Source organism: Poecilia reticulata, chromosome 16 (genome assembly GCF_904066995.2).
Source record: "Poecilia reticulata chromosome 16, P_reticulata-male-v2, whole genome shotgun sequence".
In the NCBI taxonomy this organism is placed as follows: domain Eukaryota; kingdom Metazoa; phylum Chordata; class Actinopteri; order Cyprinodontiformes; family Poeciliidae; genus Poecilia; species Poecilia reticulata.
The window spans coordinates 24,001,879-24,018,396 of NC_088845.1; the positions used below are offsets into that span (position 1 = coordinate 24,001,879).

The 16,518-nt window shown below is 42.4% G+C and overlaps 1 protein-coding gene across 3 annotated transcripts in view; it reads right to left on the reverse strand.

The window, feature by feature from the left end:
* Positions 1-16,518, reverse strand: part of LOC103478357 (RNA-binding motif, single-stranded-interacting protein 3) — a 149,767-nt gene that overhangs the window by 37,762 nt on the left and 95,487 nt on the right. For all 3 annotated transcript variants that reach the window (XM_017309584.2, XM_008432132.3, XM_008432138.3), the window contains exons 5-6: positions 3,199-3,356; positions 1,700-1,779 (exon numbers count right to left, since the gene is read on the reverse strand). In XM_017309584.2, the coding sequence (XP_017165073.1) occupies positions 1,700-1,779; positions 3,199-3,356 (238 nt within the window). The remainder of the gene's footprint in view (positions 1-1,699; positions 1,780-3,198; positions 3,357-16,518) is intronic.

A 16,518-nucleotide genomic window follows, 5' to 3' on the forward strand; every position in this document is an offset into this window, starting at 1 on the left:
AGAGATTTTTACTCTGTAAATATGACCAATGGCAGCTTTTATCCTTTGGTGGAGCATTATGTCTCGACCAACAACGTCATCCTGGTCTTCCTACAGAACAGGGTTGATAACTTTACAGTATATTTTTGTATAATCTACTGCAAATTTTAATAAGAACAGAAAACTTAAAGAAGCACAATCATGTACATGTGTTTTAGGTGTTTGTAATAACCAGTAACGGGGCATGCTGTACTATAATAATATGTAATCTGCGTTTTATTAAGGGGGTTGTAATCACGTATACATTTAATTTTGCATTACAACAACAAAAAAATGCTGCTGCAGGCAAAGAGGTAATTAATAATTTAATTTGTTTTGGAGATATTGATCATTTAAGAACTGGCAGTTTCCGTTTCATCTAATAGCATGTTGCATTAGAAAATATTTCAAATAGATCTGAATCTGCATCTGAATCATATCAATTAAAATATAAAAGAGGTTTAATAGAGAGCATTCTGATTTGCATTGATGCTTAAATGTGATATGCAAATAGACTTGCCTTGCCTAATATCACTTTATTCTTTTTTTTTTCTATGCTGAATTGCTCTCGGTGGATAGTCTTGGAATTTGTACAGACACATTGTGTTTTTTAGGATTTCCAGTCAGGTATTTCTCTCATAAGTTTCTCAACTCTTTGATCGCTGTATGGCCTAAAGACAGTGACAGAAGAGAACAAGTAAACCCATCAGAAAGACTGGGGAGATGCATTGCAAACACAATACATAAAAGAGTTAAGATTATGATATCTTTAACTGCTTATTCAATATGCTTATATTTGTGTGTGCTTTTCTTGTTTTCCTTACAAGTGTTATATTAAATGAAGTGGAACCAGAACCTCCAACTTTGAGCTTTTTTTTAATCAATGATAATCAGCTCCGAACACAAACGATGCTGCCGGGGAACTGCTCTTCTTTCCCTTTATTTCTTGCTCCAGTCTTACCCATGTTTTATTTTTCTGTATATTCACTTCTTCTTTCAAATTTTGCCACTTTCTTTGTTGTGTCCCCTCATTTTCTCCATATCTGTTGCATGCTGTTGGCTTGTTTTGTGTGCTTCAAAGAAAACCAGCTTCTTTATCCAATTACTTTGAGGACAATCACAGGCAGATTGTTTGCTTTAAGCGATGTCAGTCTGGGTGTGCACATGTGCCTAAGCAAGGGTTAGTCTCAGAATATCTTTTTTTTTTTCCTTTTCCCTTTTTTACAGAGGAAGGACTAATCACACAAATCCTCATACCAAATTAACTCAAGGAGGCCTAAAGAGTCGGAAGCAAAGAGAGAGCGGAGATAATGATATGTGATCAGTCACACTTGTGTAGTTTTATGCTCAGACAATTGCTAAAACTGAAAACTGATAAAAACATCCTTCCTCCATAAACACTGGGTGCCTGGAAAACTAAAGGACTTTATAAATTCTATAAATGAGGGCTTGAAGGAAAGTCCAAGTGCAGCAATTGGCATTTTGATGTCACTTTTTTTTTATTTAAACAAAATAGAGAACCTTAAAAACAAGAAAACATTCCCGCTTGTACAGAGAGGGGAGAGTAGTGCAAGGGTAACCACTAATAACAACCAAAATGTGTTGAGTAAACACAACGGCGAATATAATTCAACGTAGTCTGTAAGTGTAAGCGTATTCTATTCTCTCAGTTTACACCTACCTGTCATGCCTGGAGGGGTTTTCAGAAATTTGCCGTTGAAATTCTGGATCACCACGTCGCACTTCTCCGTCGACTCCATCCTGTAACGGAGAGAAAGAAAGGTGATTTCGGATTTTGTTTAGGTGTGAGGAAGCACGAAAGATTTCATGGCTCATCAAAAGTGAATGTGTTGTATGCGGCTATGAACGCATGCAAAAGCGTCCTACATTTCAGTAAGTGTGTAAACGCTTGCCAGTTAAAGGATTAATGCTTAGGTGTTTTTCTCTGCCTGTGAAAAATGTATGCGTGCATGTGTGTGTGTGTGTGTGTGCGTGTGTCTGTTTTCTATGGGGTTTCCTCCCCTTTGTCCCAGTTTAAAAGCTCCATTCAGTCTGATCTGTTGTGTGTCATGTCCTCTTTGTCTGCCCCTATTCAGCTCTGTTCACCCAATCACAGCTCAATGACTAATTGCCTGCTTGGCAAGCAAAAGCCAGTGCATCAATGTGTGTGTGTGTGTGCGTGTGCGTGTGTGTGTGTGTTTAAGCGGAGGAGAAAGACGGTGACAGAGGGCACAGGCTGTGAGTGGCGAGGGGGGAGTTTAGGATGTGGGTATGTATGTCTCTGTGTGGGTCTTGGGTTTTCTTTGTACAGTCAGTGACCCAGAATACATACTTGACTGCATTCTAATCACTGGCACACTCTACGGTGTAACTGAGAGGACCACACATGCACGTACACACACACAGTGGACAAAAGTGTTTGAGGTACAGAGAGGTAGAATTTCCCTTTTTTTATTGCTGGAGCTCCAAGTCATTTGGTTGCAAATTGCTTATGTTGTTGTATCTTATATAGCAAAAGTGGTTATTGTAACGTTTAGTATTTGTTTACCCAGTTACTAGGAAGCACATGTCCAACCTGCAACCACCTTTTCAAAACTCCAAACACAATTAGCCCGACATTAGTTTTGCGGAGGTCCTGCAGTTGTCCGGTCTTGTGTTGTTTTCACACAATATGCAGTTACTGACCACATTTCTCAAATAGTTGCATTTTCTTAGCATACAGGTTCAATTTCTGACCAAAGCTATGAATATTGTTTTTGCTTATTTACAGACATTTACACACACAAAAACAATATGCCAATGCTTGGTTACTGTACAAAAACCTTGTGTTTTGCAATGAAATCAGCTAAAAAAATAAAAACAAATAAATTAAAAAAGTTAAACGTAATTCATTTCACAGCATGGCAATTCTCAAACAATGTCATCTAAAGACACTTGACAGGAAAAAAAAAACTCCGGAAATGTGCAAATAAATCAATTAGCCCAACCAGTTTACACTCAGTGATGACACAGTTACACTACATGATGTGTGGAAGCCCAGTCAACTGCACTAACAAATTGACTTTGCACCAATAAATGAAACGACTAACCTTCGTTTCCAACATGCTAGAAAAACAAACGAAATTTCAATTTCATACGACTCTCGGAGTGAGGCGTTTTTCCATTTCACTGTGTATGCACCTAGCAAAGCCGACTCCTCTGCTCAGACCGTTGGCGTCTCTCAGTATCCGCGTGGAAATAACATGACCAAAGGGCTTCAGCATGTTTTCCAGCTCCTGCTCATCCATCGACACCGGCAGGTTGGAAATGTAGAGGTTTGTGGGGTCCTGCTCCTGTTGCTGTGGAGAGACAGTGAAAGACAAGGACAGAGTGTTTAATTCTTTGCATTAAGATTGATGTTAAACAAAAAACATAGACATATTTGACCCAGTCACCTTTAGGAAAACATAGAAACAAAAACTGCAGGTGAATTACAATAAAAAAAAAATATTTCAGAACAATGGAAGGACCCTGACAGTTTCATTAGAAAATAAATTTTACATTTATTGTGTAAACACTATTAACTGACTGCAGAGAAACAAAGAATTGTTACAATGTTGTGGTACTTTATGTATTTCTTCCTTTCAAAAATATAAGGCAATAAAAATTAAAATAAAAACTTATTTGATTGCTGTTTGATCCACTGACGGATGCATTGTTTATTTCCATATTTATGACTGAATATTTCACAGAAAAATAGCAGCGAATTAAACCCAAGAGGCATACTCCTAAGAGGAATGGAAACTGTTTTGAAAATGCATTACACTAACCCCACACTCCAAAACCCCTGAAGCAAGAAGGAAAACCCCTATGGATGAAGAAATGCTATCAAAGTTGAAGTAAATCTTCATGCGGTAAGTGGGGGGCCTCCCTCTGGTGTGTCACTCAGTGGGTTAAGATGTGTATACTGAGATTGTTTGGTTTTTCTGTCTGACAGATCGCAATGCAAATGACTCTCTGCAAAAGGCCAAAACCTCTCCGTTTGGTGTTTCTCAATTAAAGGGGGATGGTTTGCATGGAAAGGTTGTACGGCAACGATGGTTTGATATGCAACCTGCTGCAGAGAAAGGAAAGAGTAAATGCATGTTCCATAAATTACAAAGACACACTTCCAATAAATCACTTCACAGTTTCCTAAAAGCAAGAAAGACACACAGGTCTAAAGAAACTGAGCGTCCGATTATTATTATTATTGGTGAAAATTATAACTGTATATAAAAACATTTGTTATACAAATAATACATTGCAATCCCAAACATACCGAAAATTACAACAGACATACAGGGATATAGGATTAAAGGGGCATCATTACGTATTTTCCAGGCACATAATGCTATTTTACTGCACAATCATGCAGCTATGTTACCTTCACTTGTTATAAAAAATGCAGGATATGAGACACAAGGTAAAATAATTTCATTTAACTGAAGTCATTAGGAAAACACGCTCTGTGGGTGTGACATACGTGTCCTGCTATGCGAACACCTTCTGTTTCTGTGGCATAAAAAATAAAGACCCTTTAGGCTCCCTTAGCACCTAAATATTGCTCTCATCTATGGAGGATTGATAGATGTTTGAAGGGAGTGAGCTCAAAGCCAAGAAGGCTGCGACCAAAGCCGTCCGTGCAAGAATTGAGTCAGTGCAGGCAGAACAGTCCAGGTGAAAAATTCTGAAATCACCTTTTCTTTTGGATTCTGAAAAATCAAGGTGCGTGGCAGACCAGGATTTTCATGTGTCAGTTTCCAACCTAATGACTGGGGAGGTTGTCTTCACATATGGGGCAACAGGCTTTGAATGTTATCTGTTGCGTTTGCGTACATGCTTATGTGTCACATTAAGACAAGCAGGGGGACACATGAAAGAAGAAACATCAAAGGAGTCGAGTGTAACAGCTGTGGAATCTGTCACTGGTCTCAGAATCATCATCTTCATGAAAGGGTTACGTCACTGAAATCATTCTTGGATCATCTTGCATGATTAAAGTGAGTCAGGTTTCAACGCTTTCCAACTCGGTCCTTATTAAAATGTTTCTGGGACAGAGTCGCGAGGTGAAATGTCAACCAGGAGGACACCGGGGCACAGCGTGTGGAATCGATTTGCTCATTCTTGAACAGGAACAGAAACTTTTTTTCTAAAAAAGCTTCACAGCAAAAGAAATTTGTGGGGGAAAAAAGACAAAAAAACCTCCTAAAATGTCTTCTATGACAGCGCTCCTCTAGGGGAACTTAGGAAAAGAAACCAAAAACAAGCAGAACAAATCTGACTGGATAAATCCAGGTCAGCAACAGAAAAAAAATAACCAGACTAAACTGCTGGTTTTATGCACAGATTGATCCCAACCTCAGTAGATTGTATTCCCTAACTGAAGTGTATAAACAAATACATTAAGTAGCACCAAATATAAATAGTCCTTATTATGCTTTCTTACGACAAGTGCATGGCATTACCATAGATGTACTGGAAGGTGTTGCAAGATGCAATGAGAAACATACAAGACAAATGCATAGGAAATAACAGCAGAAACAAGCTGGGAATATGCAGCATGAATTGAGATAAGAAGAGTTAGTTATTTTTTAGTTTTTATAAGGGAAATATTTACTAATGGAGTCACTGATGAGTGAACAAAGACGAGCTGGTTGAGAAGATGAACAAGTAGTGAAATGGTCAAATAGAGTAAGCACAAGTGAGGACACTTAGAGAGTGGGTTAAGTGTTACAAGGAAATACACCCTGGTTGAGAAGATGAACAAGTAGATGAACAAGTAGTGAAATGGTCAAATAGAGTAAGCACAAGTGAGGACACTTAGAGAGTGGGTTAAGTGTTACAAGGAAATACACCCTGGTTGAGAAGATGAACAAGTAGATGAACAAGTAGTGAAATGGTCAAATAGAGTAAGCACAAGTGAGGACACTTAGAGAGTGGGTTAAGTGTTACAAGGAAATACACCCTGGTTGAGAAGATGAACAAGTAGATGAACAAGTAGTGAAATGGTCAAATAGAGTAAGCACAAGTGAGGACACTTAGAGAGTGGGTTAAGTGTTACAAGGAAATACACCCTGAACTCGCAGCATGGCTCTGTTCTATTTCACCCCTTTGCTAATTCACACCTGCATTTGGCTTTTGTTTTTTTTTTTTGCCCCTTATTTTCTTCCCCCTTATGTGCAATTTTACCCAATCATGTTACCTAAGAAAAACTGTACAACACCACTCCTGTTGATTTTGGTTCTGATCCATTTTGGGGGAAATTTTGGTCTGATGCGTGATGAACCCTTATTAGGCCAAAATAACTCAAATTGACTTTCTGCTGGTAGACATCACCCGGAGTCACACACTCACATTTCCAAGACAATTAGTAGATTATAGAAAATTACTTTCCATATTTTGTCAGTGTAGGTACAAAACATCTCCCTGCAGGTTATGAATCAAAGCGTGGTTGGTATGAAACGTAGATGAAACTTTGTTTTGGTGCACTACGCAGAAACAAAATTGCAAGGACAAGAACTGTCAAAGAAAATCACAGAAAAAAATGGAAATGCAGGCTACAGTAAACTGCAACACAGTTGTTTTAAATTGTTACTTTGCTCGATTAGTGTGGATGACTGGATCTCAAAACATTTCATATTTCAACAAAAAAATATACACAAAGTTTCCCCTAAAGTTGGAATTCAGATTTGGTTGTTGGATGACCACAACCTGCTCAGATAGAAAGATGAAACAATCACACACTATGCTTGAATTGAAATTGACAGGTCAAACTTTACAGACTTACAGAATGCAAGTCATTTCTTTACAACTTGGAACTAAAATCTGCTTAACTTAGTTTTTGATATTTTATTCCCAGATCCAAGTTCAGACTTCCCAAGGCAAATCAAACAGAGCATTGTTGAAGAGGATTTTAAGTTATAGTATATTTTGGAAATGTCTGGCTCTATCTTCCTCTTTTGGATCCCAGGTCCTCCCGGCGGGCCACGTGTAGCCACACAGAAAAAAACCCAACACCTCTGTGTTGACGTCCCAGAAGTGCAGAGTTTAATCCAATAGAAGACAACGTATGAAATTACAACAGAAACTGCAGAACAACAGAGACAAACATTCATTTACCTGAGACAAATGGAAAGAAGAAGAAGGAACTGCAAGAGCAAATCTAATTTGTTACTTCTGTGTAGAAAGTTTTATAGTAAAGGCGTATTCTTGTCTTTAATTTATTCAAATAAGGCGTATCTTTGCTCATCCAACCAGGAGCTGTCTCGGACCCTCTCTCTAAAGCCGTTTGTCCCCTTTATCGAAATAAAGTGGAATCTGAGACTCTCCTGAAATTCCGGTTGTTTTATGGCTTTTCACGGATCAGTGTGAAAAGCTGGAACTTCTCCTGATTGTTTTCCCACACAGACAAAGGGCAGATCAGAAGATCTTAGCAAACGATCTGCTGTAACTACAGGTAAAATAAAGGTCAATAGGCCAGAATAAGTTATTAATTTTAAAACTAAAATTAGGCTATTTCAGTCAAGACATGTTAAGTTTTAAAACTAGCATATTCTAAATTTATTTTCTTAACGGCATAAAGCTGCAAATATTTCATGAAATCTCTGAAAATAAAAACCTTTTTTAAGCTTCAAATAGGCTTTAAACTCACTGCTGTTTATTTCACCTTTAGTGTGAAAACGGGTGACAGAAACCTGAAAGACACATCCACTTGTAAAAGAACTCTTCTTGACTTTGGTTAAAGTTGCTGTTTGCACAAAGTTATCTGACGGTGATCTCTCGCTCGGCAGGTGTTGCAGATGAGTCACTCTCTCTCTCTTATGCTGTCCCCTTTCTGGCTCTGTTTCTTTGTCACTCTGTCTCTCTCTTTGCAACATCTGTCATGCTCTGGAAACAGCTTCACACCAACTGTGCCTCTCCTTTTACTGTGTTTGGCCTGCCAGCCAACCAGTCAGCTAGTGTTTTCAGCCCCATTAAACCTCAATTCTGCCTTACTGTAGAAGGTCTGCGCCTCTTATCGCGCTACCTCCTAGTTACCCCGCCACCCGGCAACACCTGCTGATGATACAGAGGGTAAACCGAGGGCAAAGCAGTGATTAAACACCGACCGAAAATGCCAGCTTTGTTTGCACGCCAGCATGCATGGATGCGAGGCGAGACAGTACTTGAAAATCCCATTTCTTAGCCTTTTTGCGTCTCAAGTAGAAACCCTTCAAATTGGGAATCTCAGCCTTCTCACAGCACTGCCAGGAATGAGCAGGTACAGCAAAGTGAACGGAGATGCTTAGAAAGAAAATGCCAGAGCACTTTCAGAGAGAAGGAGTCTGTGATTAAGAAGACTTCCTGTTCATTACAGTACGAGTTTGCTTATTTCTACTTTGAAACATTCATATTCTTCCACATTTCCTTGTTGCTACGTCTGAATCTCTCTTGACTTTGGCCTCCGTCTGCCCACCTCTTCCCTCTACCCTGTGTTCCTCCAAACTTGAATTCATTCATATTCATTTCCTTTTTCGTCTTACTTGCTATTCAAACCTACTCCCGCTAAGATTAAAACCTAATCTCCCTTAATGGTAGCCTTGCTGACTAAAACACTATCTGAATGCTTAGTTAATATTTAAAGAGGTGAACTTTTCCCTCCTCACACTTCTCATTCTCTTCCTAATCTATGTGTCCCCTCATTCTTTCCCTTCCTGCACGTCTGCACACCACACTCATCTTTATTTTCCTTCATTTACATCTCTCTCTCTCTCCCTCTCTCTCTCAGCAGCCTTCTTCTCTACCTGCATTTCTCATTCTTATGGGCTCCTCATCCTCAAGCCAAGTTCTAATCTTTCATAAGGATTGTCTGGGTGTCTAAATGCTTCCTAACGGCTTAATCAATACTTAATGAACATATCATAAATACTTTATGAAGGCTAAACCCCCAAATCCCAGGGGTGTCATTAACTGTGGAGATATATACTTTATCCCTTATCTTCATGATGACTACCATGTTGGTGAAATCAACACCAGACTCTGAATACATTTCATCTTGAGCCACTTCACCCATTTTTTTGTAAGTACAGATCCCCATGTTTGTGTAACCATGGCAACGATGAATTGTGAAATAGGCATGGAACCAAAGCCATTTTATTTAAAGTCAGTGGACGTGGCTTTGTACAATATTTTCATTAGAAAAACATAAATGGAACAGATAGAAATTTGTTTTACACTGAAACTACCATGTTGGAAAAAGTGACATCTAGAGGTGATGTCACTTCATCACCTACAAACATACACACTGCATGTTTTTTTTTTTTACCATACAATATACTTACTGACTCTTGAATTTTGAGGTTGACAACATCCAATAGTAGACTCAAAATTCAATTTTTGGTTATTTTGGCTATATCTGAAGGGAAGCACAAAGATATTTTCTTTTTTTATCTATTTTAGCAAATGGCTCATTCTGAGGAAAAGTTTTTTGTTGTTGTTTTTTTTTACCTAATCCTGCTTTATTACAAATCATTATGAACATAATACATTAGCAGCTTAATCAGTTAAAAATCAAAGTGGATAACAGAGCAGGTATTATCCTGATGAGCAGCATAACCCTAGGGCATCTTGCAGCCTCTCAATGTCTGTCACTTAAAAGTAAAGCTTCTTCGTTTGAGAACATTTTTATGATTTTTTTTTTTTTACCATATAAAATTCTTACTGACTCTTGAAAAGTCTGGACTTTTCTTTAACCATCTTCAAGATCTGGATAGGTTTCAGGGGAAAAAAAGAAAAGTGATTATGGAACAATACAATTTTTCTAAACCTTTTCTCAACTTCAGGGTTTGAATGATTGTACATTGTTTTAGGTCACATTGGTAAAAATGGTAAAGGGCCTGTACTTGATTAGGGCTTTATGAAGCCCAGAGGACCCTCAAATGGTTCATACTACATTCAGTCAATCACCCATTCACAATGTATTGGCGGCAAGCTACTACGTTGAAGCCACAGTTGAAGTGTCTTACTCACTAAGGACACAACGGCTGAGACAGACGGAGCGGGGATTTGAACCAGAAACCCACGGATTACATATGTACAGTCATTGGTGTACAGTCATAGCCCTTTAACTAAAGTAGATGGACAACACAAAGCCAATTCCATGATATATCTTCCACAAATGACAGTAAATTAACCCTCTCTGTCCTTCCAATAGCTGGTTATTTATCATCAAACATTTGAGAAAGCCTTCTATTGGATTAGGATCTTCCAGTCACAGCTGAGGATGTACATACTTCCCACTGTAGAGTCTGCAGAGTCCACTCAGAAATGAACATGTGGAGTTAAAACTCCTACACTGAGGAGGCTCTTGTAGATTAGAAGATCAGATAGTGATCCCATAAGAAACAAAACTATTGACTTCATGACTTCACGTCATGAACATCAGTTTGATTTGCGATCAAATGGTGATTTATTTGATTGTTGTGTTTGTTTTGTTCTTTTCCTTTAACCGTTATGTCAGAACTAATTGCATTGTTTGTTTTGGATAGTAATCAGCATGCTTTCACAACCGACCAAGTTCCTGGTAATTTGATGTGCAATGCTTGTTTTGTTCCTGAGTAGCCTAAACTGAGTGGTTTTTATAACAACATGGTTTGGATTTAATAGACTCTTGTTTCAACCGCTGCTCATTTGTCTGCTAACGTGAAAGGCTGCTGGTTTGTTTGTGTGCTTTCTGTATCGTTGGCTTAGAATCAACCCTTTTTCACATGTATTTAGATGTTAGACCAAACAATTCTTGGATACAATGGTTTGATTAATGTAAAGACATTTTCCCTAAAGCTTAAAAGAGAGAGAGAGAAAAAAAACTTCTCATCATGTTAACCTGTTAAAGCTGGCAAATTTCTTTGACCTTTTTTTATTTTACTTTTTTTATTTTGGTATTACACAACGACAATGTCAGAGGGATGTGGTCACTAAACCATGGTTCACTACTGTGCAGAATACACTTCATGCATATTTCTGTCAATATTGATTTGGTACAAACATTGAAGACAGTTTTTCCAATAAAACCAAAAAACTACAATACCTAGCTTGAGATCACATATTTCAGTATCCAAGGTGTAGGAAGGTAATGCTGGAACATTTTATTGACTTTAATGCTGCAAAATATACACTATAAATACTTTTTCAATCACACCCACCAGTTGTGAATGACTAAATAAATGATTCCAAAAAGTGTTGCTGCTGTTGACCAAATAGGAGGCAACGTTCAACCGGTGAATTCAATTTCTTAGCCTCAGGCTACAAATGCTTTCTGCTCAAACTTTGCAAGAGTCTTTTACAGTAACACATAATGTCCAGAGAACGGGTGACTGACTACACACAGAGTTCTTACAGTATGTAGCAACAATGTTCCCTTTTTTTTTTTTAAACACCATTGTCTATTTCTTTCAGCTCAACAGTTTCAACACGGCTTCTTCCCTTCTCGTCTTCCCCTCATGTTGTCTTTGGTGTGTATTAAAAGGCCAGTAATTTATCACATCAGTCCTTGCTGCAAACCAGTCTGCTGGCTGTTTGTCTTCCAGGTGTCCAGAGAAGGAATCAATCACCGCATCCTGAGATGCTGAAACCATCCAAGGGGGTCAGATGCAGATACCAAGGGAAGAGAGAGACAAACACGCCCAGAGAAAAATGAAGAGAGTGTGGAGGACGACATGCAGACAAAGCAGCCCGGCACGGGTGAATTAAATAAACATTCCCTTCGCTGAATACAAATCAGCAGGCCAAGAAAGTTATGCAATCCAATCTTCTTTGGTTGTGATTCGAAATAAAAAATGACTGCTGTGTTGTGTTGTGTCAGTGTTGATTGATGAATAGATTAAACAACAACCAGGCCTGATTGTAATGATACGTTCTCTTGTTCTTGCACTTGTTTAGTGTTCATAGTCACCACACAAGCAAACCAAGCAGAAATGTTGTAGTTTTTTTGTGGGAATGTGGTTGCGCTTACCTCTGTCTCACTTTATATATATATATATATATATATATATATATATATATATATATATATATATATATATATACATATATACACATATACACACACATATAGATATAAAAACTTAAAAAAACTTTAAACAAAAAAAAAGTTCAGAATGGTGAATGAGTTCACCATTCTCCAAAGGCGACACTTTGGAGATGATCAAAGGCGACACTAAGATTTCAGTTTTCACTGTGCAATACATTTATCTCTTTTTAATCATTTGCTTTTGATGATGATAAAAATAAAACAAAAAAATTGTCAATTTTTATTTAATTATGTACAGAAGAAATAGCTAGTTTCCCATACAGATTCCTTCCTAGAAGTTTCGTGTAACTTTTTGGAGTCTTCAAGCTTTACTGTGAAATACATTTCTGATAATGAAAACAGTCGTTTTCTCTCCCCTCAGTGAAAAGGCCACACTAAAGAGTGTTGTCAGAATCACCTGCTTAGAGTCTGTTCACTTAGAGGGGAAAAAAAACACAGGATTCTGAGTCCTGTTACAGAGCTCCAATCTTAGCCTAAATATTGCTCCCAAGAAGTCCCAGCTTAAGACTATTTCAGTCAGCTGCTGAGAACAACTCTGAGCGAGGAGATGCTGTTTTCCAGGGGCTCATACTGGTTGATACGCAAAACAAAAAGCATTAAAAAAAAACAAGTACCCCTACAGAAGGCAATTGATAGAAATTAACGGATCACACAATCTAAACTGGATTTTAAAAAAGCATGTTATGACGATGACAAAATTACAATAACTGCCAGATGGCATCATCACGTTTGATTGTGCCGTATTTACATCCTCATCATTGTTTTGATTCGTCTCGGCTTCTCGTCATGCTGGTCCTTTGACTACGTCATCTACTTGACATTAATGTGGATGCTCAGCTGTCAGCAATTCGCTGTGATTACCTGCTTGTATAAAGTTGTTTGATCAGGCGAAACAACCAACATAAAACGGGGAAGCAAAGAACACAAAATTCAAACACATTGCCTGCTGTTTGCACAGCACTATAAGTTTTACAAAAAATATCTCGCCTGTTGGTCTTTCCCTCATTTCCCCTGGTTATGGTAACTGGAAATAAAACCGCGTGGCATTACCACTTAACGTGGTCCCAGAGAGCTGAAACTTCGTGGGGGTGTTCAGTCCGACCCCATGGACCGTATGCCACCGCTTGTTCAATCCAGGCACGCCCCCGTGGGGTCGATCCGGACCCCCCCATTTCTAAAAACGGCACCGGCCCCCCAGCAAGAACCGTAGTAGCTGGAGCTATAAAAATCGGTACGTTTAAAGAGCTAGACGAGATCGCAAAGCCTGCCAAGCCGCTTCGCGATCGGATCAAAATTGCCCTGTCAGCGCCCGTTAACAGCGGGGCAATTTCACAGTTAAACCTATGGAGAAACCCAACTTTTTTTACCAGAATCTAAGTCCTGCTGCCTTACCAGGGGCACGAACTTCCAGGGCCTGCGTACTGCTGGGTGTAGTCCGAGGAGGGGTGCTTAAGTGTGGGTACACGTGCTCGGCCGGTGGGCCTGGCAGGCCCGGTTCTCAGTTGACGGCGAGAAAAAGTCTAAGTCCCATCCAGGGACCGGACAGGGGGCGCTCGGCCGGAAGAGGCTGGGGAGGGTAGCCTCTCCCCGGTCAACCCAAGGCCACATCGTAAAACTGAGTTGCCTTACCAGGGGCACGAGCTTCCAGGGCCTGCGTACTACTGGGTTTAGTCCGAGGAGGGGTGCTTAAGTGTAGGTACACGTGTTCGTGTGGAGAGCCTGGTTCTATCGGGGGTGGGGGGGTTCCAAGACTGTGTCTGACCCCGGAGCCAAGTCTGGGTGTGGGCCTGGAGGTCAAGGCTATGTGGAGTTCCATGCAGCCTGGATGTCTCTGCCTGGATGTCTGTGCCTGGATGTCTGTGCCTGGTTCTGCAGGCCTGGATGTCTGTGCCTGGATGTCTGTGCCTGGTTATGCAGGCCTGGATGTCTCTGCCTGGATGTCTGTGCCTGGTTCTGCAGGCCTGGATGTCTCTGCCTGGATGTCTGTGCCTGGATGTCCAGGCCTGGATGTCTGTGCCTGGTTCTGCAGGCCTGGATGTCCCAGCCTGGTTCTGCAGGCCTGGATGTCTCTGCCTGGATGTCTGTGCCTGGATGTCTGTGCCTGGTTCTGCAGGCCTGGATGTCTCTGCCTGGATGTCTGTGCCTGGATGTCTGTGCCTGGTTCTGCAGGCCTGGATGTCTCTGCCTGGATGTCTGTGCATGGTTCTGCAGGCCTGGATGTCCCAGCCTGGTTCTGCAGGCCTGGATGTCTGTGCCTGGATGTCTGTGCATGGTTCTGCAGGCCTGGATGTCTCTGCCTGGATGTCTGTGCCTGGATGTCTGTGCCTGGTTCTGCAGGCCTGGATGTCTCTGCCTGGATGTCTGTGCATGGTTCTGCAGGCCTGGATGTCCCAGCCTGGTTCTGCAGGCCTGGATGTCTGTGCCTGGATGTCTGTGCATGGTTCTGCAGGCCTGGATGTCCCAGCCTGGTTCTGCAGGCCTGTATGTCTGTGCCTGGATGTCCCAGCCTGGTTCTGCAGGCCTGGATGTCCCAGCCTGGTTCTGCAGGCCTGGATGTCTGTGCCTGGATGTCCCAGCCTGGTTCTGCAGGCCTGGATGTCCCAGCCTGGTTCTGCAGGCCTGGATGTCCCAGCCTGGTTCTGCAGGCCTGTATGTCTGTGCCTGGATGTCTGTGCCTGGTTCTGCAGGCCTGGATGTCCCAGCCTGGTTCTGCAGGCCTGGATGTCTGTGCATGGTTCTGCAGGCCTGGATGTCTGTGCCTGGATGTCTGTGCATGGTTCTGCAGGCCTGGATGTCTGTGCATGGATGTCTGTGCCTGGTTCTGCAGGCCTGGATGTCCCAGCCTGGTTCTGCAGGCCTGGATGTCTGTGCATGGTTCTGCAGGCCTGGATGTCTGTGCCTGGATGTCTGTGCATGGTTCTGCAGGCCTGGATGTCTGTGCCTGGATGTCTGTGCCTGGATGTCCCAGCCTGGTTCTGCAGGCCTGGATGTCTGTGCATGGTTCTGCAGGCCTGGATGTCTGTGCATGGTTCTGCAGGCCTGGATGTCTGTGCATGGTTCTGCAGGCCTGGATGTCTGTGCATGGTTCTGCAGGCCTGGATGTCTGTGCCTGGATGTCTGTGCCTGGTTCTGCAGGCCTGGATGTCTCTGCCTGGATGTCTGTGCCTGGATGTCTGTGCCTGGTTCTGCAGGCCTGGATGTCTGTGCCTGGATGTCCCAGCCTGGTTCTGCAGGCCTGGATGTCCCAGCCTGGATGTCCCAGCCTGGATGTCTCTGCCTGGATGTCTGTGCCTGGTTCTGCAGGCCTGGATGTCTCTGCCTGGATGTCCCAGCCTGGTTCTGCAGGCCTGGATGTCTCTGTTGCTCCAGGCCCGGATTTCAAATTCGTACGGAACCTAGGCAAACTATATACTGGAAGAACCGGGCGAGTCCCAGGAGTGCCCCGGTGGTCTCCGATTTCGCCTAGGACGTTCCCCCGATTTTTAACGAATTTTTAAGCGATTTGCGCCTAACCGGGCCTGGGGGGGGGGGCGAGTAGGCGGTCCGGAAGGCCCGGAACCCGCTCATGCCGTACACCGTTGGATCCGGGCCGCTCCGGGGATTACTAGGGTGGCCTCCGTTTCGCTCCAGGACCTTCCTGCGGTCGTCTATGGGTGTTTAACCGTCTACCGGAAGTCGGGTCAAAAGTACCCTTTCCCGCGGTCCAAACGAACCGGGACTGGCACCATCGTGCTCCTGGGATGCCCCCGGTTCGGGTGATGTCACTCACGGAGGCCTGGACCAAAGTCCCGGTCCCCTAGGCCCGGTTCTCTGTCGAGGGTCTCAGCCCTCGCTCATCCCCCGCTCAGCCCCGCCCGACGCGAGTATCTTCATCGGCTGCTCCAACATCATCATCCTCAGCGCCACTGTCATGTGCCTTACCAGGGTCCCGAAACACGACCCAGACCCCGAACGCTTGTTCGGATCCGGACATGTCATACATCGTTGGAACCGGACGAGTCCCAGGAGTGCGCTGGTGGTGTCCGATTTGCTCCAGGACCTTCCTACGATTTTTAACGAATTTTTAAGTGATTTTCGCCAAAGCGGTCCCATTCGGTCCCCCGAAAAAGCGGTCAAAACGGACGGGAACCCTGGCATGTCATACACCGTTGGAACCGGGCGAGTCCCAGGAGTGCGCTGGTGGTGTCCGATTTGCTCCAGGACCTTCCTACGATTTTTAACGAATTTTTAAGCGTTTCGCGGAAAAGCGGTCCAAAAAACGGCGAAAAATGCACTTTTTCGGTAAAAACGCACCATGGCCCGATAGTCCGGACTCCGGGGAACAGCCCCGTGCCCTCCGTTTCCTTCTACCGCAAAGAACGACCGAGATATTAGCACCGGAAGGTCCGGTGCACACTAAAATGTCCGGTCTT